The following is a 6,804-nucleotide window of genomic DNA, read 5'->3' as shown; positions in this document are numbered from 1 at the left end:
AAAAGAATATACGGCGAAATCGACAGTTTAAAATCGGATCAAACAGTTAGTTTAAGTTGGAGTTTTTTTCAAACCATTCAAAATTGTTTAGTTTAGGTTTGGATTTTTCTCAAATCGATTTGATTTGAAAATATGTCAAAAATCAAACCGGTTACTCCCGTACCTACTAGACACCACTCCCGTCGTGGCCTCCACGCGCCACCCCCTGAAAGTATTCATTTCCCCGACGAATATTCCTCACATCCCGGCACCTTCAATTCCACCATTTACCCACCCCACCCCGCGCATACAGATCCAACAACAAAATATACATATATATACACGCTCCTGTATTCCACATATTATTCACCCAAACTTTCTCTCTTCTTCTACGATCTGCGATTAAGATACAGATATACGCGAGTGCGTATATAGATGGGATCTGAGTTGATATTCAGAGGGCACGAAACGCAGCCGGTGGCGGATGCATACTCGCCGAAGCCGCCGAAACCGTGGCTGAGCGTGATTAGGCCGATTCGGTACATGCTCCGGGAGCAACGCCTGGTGTTCGTGTTCGTGGGCATTGCCATGGCCACCCTTGTATTCACCCTCCTCCCCTCCTCCAACGTCCCCATCTACAACATCCCCATTTCCAACTCGTACCTCACTTCCGAGTCGACCCAGACCCACCGGATCATCTACCAGAACGGCCATGTTGCAAGGTTCCCATCCTTCAATTCCGGCGGGAAAATTCCTCTGGGGCTGAAGAGGAAGGGTTTGCGAATCGTCGTAACTGGTGGCGCTGGGTTCGTTGGGAGCCATCTGGTGGACCGTCTGATTGGCAGAGGCGATAGCGTGATCGTAGTGGATAATTTCTTCACCGGACGGAAAGAGAACGTCATGCATCACTTTGGAAACCCTAGGTTTGAGCTAATTCGACACGACGTCGTCGAACCTCTCCTACTGGAGGTAGATCAGATCTACCATCTCGCATGTCCCGCCTCTCCTGTTCATTACAAGCACAATCCTGTCAAGACTATCATATCCTTCACTCCAATTCAATTTCGTTTTAATTCTACTTTTTAAATTCAATTTAAGTTACTGTTATTAGAATTAGGCCATGAAATCATCAGTGATTCTTAATTCCGATTTTGCACAAGACAAATGTGGTAGGAACATTGAACATGCTGGGACTGGCGAAGCGGGTCGGTGCACGGTTTTTGCTAACGAGTACCAGTGAGGTGTACGGCGATCCATTGCAACACCCACAAGTCGAAACCTACTGGGGCAACGTCAATCCAATAGGTGCGTCTGAATTCATCAATTTTTCATTTTCTATTCGAATTTTGCATAGGCGAAATAATGCCGGAATCTGACACACTGGATCCGACAAAGCCGGCCGGTGTGGCTCACGTTAGCATGGCCACATGGCGCGAGACTAACGTTAGCCTCTCCCAGGCTATTAAGAAACCGAGTCGTACGCTCATCGGTCATAGATTTATGAAGGGTCGTCCCACGTGTAGTGATGGTGGGTTTATTAGCTTTTTGACCTGGACCTATTCTGTATTTTCTAATCAACTAATTTGAAATTTCTTCGCATAAACGCATTTACATTACTAACGTTTTATTTTAGTCAATCGTCCATGTTTCCATCGCGGACCTAATGGGCACGAGGTAGGTGAGGGGTTTGGCAGATTTTGTTTGGTTTTGGACTAAAATTTCAAAAAGTGTGTTTAACGAAGCGTGTTTCCACCGTAGAGTACGAGATGTGTCATTTGACATGGTGGAATGAGGTGATGACTGACCTTTGTTGGGGACAGGTGTTCGAAGCTGTTATGATGAGGGAAAACGTACTGCTGAAACGTTGACCATGGATTATCACAGAGGAGCTGGCGTTGAGGTCACTTTTCATTTTACTTTGAATAATTTTGTAGATTAGTTATTCAAGAATGTCCAATGAAATTATAATGTAATGTGACAACAGGTGAGAATTGCTAGGATCTTTAACACTTATGGACCTCGTATGTGCATTGACGATGGACGTGTTGTTAGCAACTTTGTTGCCCAGGTAAACCTTTAGTCGACTGTAGAACTTGGTCGGGTCAATTGCAGTTATCATGTAATTAAATCGTTAACCTGAGATCCTATTAATCTTTTTCAGGCTTTAAGGAAAGAGCCATTGACTGTTTATGGTGATGGAAAGCAGACAAGGAGTTTTCAATTTGTTTCCGATTTGGTAAAACGTTTTAAATTTATTTTTACTTACTGAATTTGTGTAGATTTTTAATTACGGTTTTTGCAAATTTTTTTATTTAATTTGTGTACAAGCTCTTGGACTATTATGGTGTAATTTACAGTGTTGTCCTAATACCGTTGAGTGGAGTCACATTTTTGTCCTTGTTTCTTCTCTTTATTGTGAAAGCATATAATCCTAAAGTGGAAGTCTTTATCTCTGATGTGATAACTAATGATTATTTTAGTCAAACACAATCTTTATTAATTTGTATATTTATTTCTGGTCGAGGAAAGAGCAACTTTATGCATTTGAATGTTCTAAAAAGATGGGCAAAGTGACAAAGAGTTCATATATATAAATTTTGCGTTTAAAATATCTTTTTTCTGTTGGAAAGTAAATTTTGATTTGATATGGCAGGTTGAGGGGCTCATGCGCTTGATGGAAGGAGAACATGTCGGACCTTTCAATCTTGGAAACCCGGGTGAATTCACCATGCTTGAACTTGCTCAGGTAAAACTCTTTTCAATTCTACCGTCCTAAAAGAGAAGAAAATACCAATATAATTGGTTATACCATTAGCAACAAGCAACCCGGTCTTTAATTTTGCAGTGAATATATTTCGTTTTGAACAGGTAGTTCAAGAAACAATTGATCCTAATGCTAAGATAGAATTCAGACCCAACACAGAGGATGATCCACACAAGAGGAAGCCTGATATTTCTAAGGCGAAGGAGTTGCTGGGTTGGGAGCCTAAAGTGCCTCTTCGTAAGGGTCTACCAATGATGGTCACTGACTTCAGTCAACGTATCTTTGGGGACCACAAGGAACGTGGTTCCTCGACCTCCTCAGCATAATCCGTGGCCTATTATTCAAAATTTATGAGAGGAAATATATTGTTTAGGGAGAAAAATCCGACGGCAGAAGTGCAGCAGAGAGGCACGGGGGCCAGCTTCGACCCTATATTCTAGTTAAATAGTTTATAATCTTTGTTTTTGTCTAAACGTTTATATACTTCTGGAGTACTTGTTTTCAATCTGTGTAGACAGGTTTGCAGCTACCTAAATAACTTCACTATTTTTTTTTTCTTCCATGGATTCTGCATTTGCAATGAATCAGATTCTTATTTCAATGTTTGGTGGCGCTCTCAAAAGCTTTATTGTTTAGTCTATAAGTCTCGGCCAGATTTAGTAATTTCTACTTGTAACCGTGTTTGAAGATGTGCATTGGCTCGTCACTCACAAAGCTCGAAAACATGCGAGTCCTTTCCTAAGTATTCATGGAAAAAGAAAGTAGTGCATCTTACGCTGCCTGCATATTGGCTTATTTGAGTTCCATGGCTAATTTCCAAACTGCAAACCTAGAAACACCTGAATTGTCTCACCCGACTCAAATCCAAACTAAATGCAAGTGCAATATCACAATCCTGTCTTTGGTCTAATCTAAAAAGTAAAATGCTTTTTCTTTAAATATGGTCCAGTTTATTAATCCCTTGCAGAGTAATCAAGTAAAAAGTTTTTACACTATAATCTATTTTATCATATATTCCTAAGATCAAGTATGCTGCTGCCTAACTCTTATTACATCTAATCCAACCCATTTTCAAAATTTCTAGTAGAACAGGCAAAATATTACAAGAAATCGGTGACTAAAAATTATCAAACCACCAATGGAACTTCAAACTGAGCACATAGCAACCAGAATGATAGAAAGCCTATGCAACAGCTCACAAGATTTTAGTATTTGATTTCATCTTAATTTCGTTGCGTAGAAACTACAGATTCATAATTCATGGTGATGAAAGGTTAAAATCTATCCAATATACTGGGCTAATAAACAGGAGAAATTAAAAATTCCGCGTCATACATCAACCGCGTAGTAAACAAGAACTTCAAAATGATAACCATCAGCTAAATTCTTCCAGAATCGGACATAGATCTACCCTATCCTGTAGGGCCTCGCTACCTGCATCATATGAAAGTATTATAGCATGCTACAAAAGGCAGGTTTCCCAGAGATCATATCTACTATTAAAACCATGATATTTTCCTTCAGTTATAAGGATAGCTAAACAGGAAGTTGGGGTTTCCGAACATAGAAAAGCAATTAGACATGATGTGTAGATGTTGGATAATGAAAATGGTAAAAATAATAATAATAAATTAATAAATAAAATTGGCCGATATTATGCTAGGAAAGATAGTTTGCAAGAGCACTTAATTGCAAGATAAGCTGATATTATGGTTGTATTCAATGTCTATATCCACAATCACAATATATACTAGCTTAAGAGGAATATATGCATATACAATGAATTGATGAATATCTATAACTAAGGGAGCAAACTAAATTAATCAGACACTGACTGCCAGAAAGGATAGAGGAATCCAATCAGCATGCCACAATAAACACCAATAAATTATTGTTACTTAATGCTGTGAGATGCAAGTAAGCAACTGTAAGTTATTGATAAAATTTTTAAGGGGATGAAATATGGTTTGATTTCACTTGCTAAATTGCTTGATGTAAAAACATAAACAAAAACATATGCCTTGGAATTTATAATTTCTGTCAAATATGAATCTTATGATATTCAGTTAGATGAAACACTTAAATTGGGAAAGGCATAAAATTTTCATACCTCTCACTTGGGATTTCTGAGGACAATTATAACCGAATCCCCGCGAAGGAACATCTTACTGATAAACCTGTCCTTGTTAACTGGAAGAGCTTTCTTCTTGCCTTTCCCAGTCTTTGGCACCTGTAAAAGGGCATATAATTACATAAAGAACACACGAACCATCAACTCAACAATTTAAACTTAGTGATGAAACAGGCATTTAGAATGAAATCAACGCAGCAAAGAAAACGACAATACTCCAGAAAATTCCTACCTCAGTCCACATTTCTCGAACATTTTCTAGCACCATGTTGCAGTGGCGATCAAAAGCCCTCACATGGCCCAGAAGCTTTTTGTTATTCCTACAGTTGATGAGAACCTAGCCGCCGATAAACAATTAGCACATAACTCTAGGAGAATAAAGGGAAAAAATTAAAGTTGCACATAGTTTCATAGGAATTTAATATCTTAGAAAAGAGCAGACCAGGGATATAGTGAAGCATTAAGGTTCAAATTACAATGCAGAGTAATAATGGGGATCTCTATCCTTGTTTCAAAAGGGTAATACCAGTAACCAATCCAGATATTTCAATAATGTACATATAATTTACTCAGAAAAGAAGATATGATTCGCACGTGCATAGTAAGTGAATACCTGTGTGTTATTTTTAACACTCATCATTAGAACAGAAAGTGGACCTGTGTTAAACTCCTCCTCTTCGTTTTTCGTCTGTCAATAAAAGCTTTATGTAAGCAGATATGATTCTAAAGAATTAAGTGCAAAAGATTTACATGGATTCAATACTACAAAGCAAATTCATTAACCGTCATATGCAAATGAGTTCACGCGTCCATGATGTTAAGATCAAATCAAAGTCCATACCAACGTATACAGTTAAAAACAGAAATTAGAAGCACCCTTAAAACCAAAGAACAAATAATATAATTTTTCTTCATTTTTCATAAAATCCAATGCATCTGCTTCTACAATACCAAATGTGCAACTGTTTTCCAATGTAAGTACCATAACAAGACGCAAGTTACGAAAAATATCTTATAAAGTAGGTGAAATTATAAAATCTAGACAACAAACCAGCTTATTTCCCTTTGATGAAGTAGGGTACAAACTCAACTCCAGAACTTTTTGATGAAAACATCACTTGCTTGGGCTAGCTTATTTTCTTGTGGATCATTTACTATTGTTTTATTTCATTGGGCTTGTATTATTGGGTTTGGCACAAGCCCACTTACTTTTTAGGTTTATTGGTTTTCTCTATTTATAAGACTTGGTAATGTAATTTGAAGGGGACGATAAATTGAGAAAATGATATGAATTGTGTTTGGCTTGCAGCCACAGCTTTCCTCCCTTGCTTCTCCTTCTTTTCCCTGGTTTCTTCTCCAATTACTTCCCCCCTTTCTCTCTGGTTTCTCCCCCTTCCTCCTGCCTACTTCTTGCTGGAATTATTCTTTAGATTCTGCTATTCCGCTGTTTTAAGTTCTCTGCAAGAATCCCCTTTTATCCTGCATCACTTTTTGATTTCAATATAATGGCCTAAATTCATCAGGATGTTTCTAATTTTACAACAGTTCACTCAACAGAGACCAGTTTCCACAACCAAAGGGTACATTTAAAATCTACAAGTGGTATTCATGCTTCACTCGTTATCTAATAACAAACAATGAACAAGCAGCCCAGCATTTTACAACAAGAAATTATAAATATCATCATAAATAGAGCAAGCCAAAATCTGCAAATAAAAATATCATGAGAACAGGAGAAAAGCAAAAGAGTAGGGTATATCTTACAGGGGCATCTTCTTCCATTGGCCGACTGCAAATACATGGAAATAAGACATAAATAAACAAAATAAAAAAGGGTTTACTCACGGCCAAATTAAAAAAAAAAAAAAAAAATAAAAAAAAACAGAAACACAAAAAGCATAGATAAACTCCTCTCTCTAAAACAAATAAT

General features: G+C 37.8%; 2 protein-coding genes across 2 annotated transcripts; one reads left to right on the top strand and one right to left on the bottom strand.

Annotated features, from left to right (window-relative positions):
* The first annotated feature begins 267 nt into the window (after positions 1-267).
* On the top strand, positions 268-3,344 carry LOC111412389 (UDP-glucuronic acid decarboxylase 2-like). The gene is made up of 7 exons (XM_023043300.1): positions 268-1,020; positions 1,137-1,284; positions 1,800-1,879; positions 1,964-2,047; positions 2,141-2,215; positions 2,633-2,725; positions 2,848-3,344. The coding sequence occupies exons 1-7, from the start codon at positions 415-417 to the stop codon at positions 3,067-3,069; spliced, it is 1,308 nt and encodes a 435-aa protein (XP_022899068.1). The 5' UTR covers positions 268-414; the 3' UTR covers positions 3,070-3,344.
* Positions 3,345-3,884: 540 nt separating this feature from the next.
* LOC111412390 (small nuclear ribonucleoprotein Sm D2) lies at positions 3,885-6,737 on the bottom strand. Its single transcript, XM_023043301.1, has 5 exons — positions 6,639-6,737; positions 5,488-5,562; positions 5,107-5,211; positions 4,854-4,973; positions 3,885-4,177 (listed from the first exon to the last, which is right to left on the bottom strand). The coding sequence occupies exons 1-4, from the start codon at positions 6,654-6,656 to the stop codon at positions 4,857-4,859; spliced, it is 315 nt and encodes a 104-aa protein (XP_022899069.1). The 5' UTR covers positions 6,657-6,737; the 3' UTR covers positions 3,885-4,177; positions 4,854-4,856.
* Between the last annotated feature and the right edge of the window lie 67 nt (positions 6,738-6,804).

Source organism: Olea europaea, chromosome 16, assembly GCF_002742605.1.
Source record: "Olea europaea var. sylvestris chromosome 16, O_europaea_v1, whole genome shotgun sequence".
In the NCBI taxonomy this organism is placed as follows: Eukaryota; Viridiplantae; Streptophyta; class Magnoliopsida; order Lamiales; family Oleaceae; genus Olea; species Olea europaea.
This window is presented reverse-complemented; position numbering and strand designations above follow the sequence as displayed.

What these genes read in the sequence shown, in the direction of transcription:
- LOC111412389 (XM_023043300.1), top strand. Translation starts at nt 415, where the DNA reads ATGGGATCTGAGTTGATATTCAGAGGGCACGAAACGCAGCCGGTGGCG. An exon ending in TTAGCAACTTTGTTGCCCAG is followed by an intron (nt 2,048 to 2,140) that starts GTAAACCTTTAG and finishes AATCTTTTTCAG; the next exon opens with GCTTTAAGGAAAGAGCCATT. An exon ending in TTCAATTTGTTTCCGATTTG is followed by an intron (nt 2,216 to 2,632) that starts GTAAAACGTTTT and finishes TTGATATGGCAG; the next exon opens with GTTGAGGGGCTCATGCGCTT.
- LOC111412390 (XM_023043301.1), bottom strand. An exon ending in GTGTTAAAAATAACACACAG is followed by an intron (nt 5,212 to 5,487) that starts GTATTCACTTAC and finishes ATCGGCGGCTAG; the next exon opens with GTTCTCATCAACTGTAGGAA. An exon ending in TTCGAGAAATGTGGACTGAG is followed by an intron (nt 4,974 to 5,106) that starts GTAGGAATTTTC and finishes GCCCTTTTACAG; the next exon opens with GTGCCAAAGACTGGGAAAGG.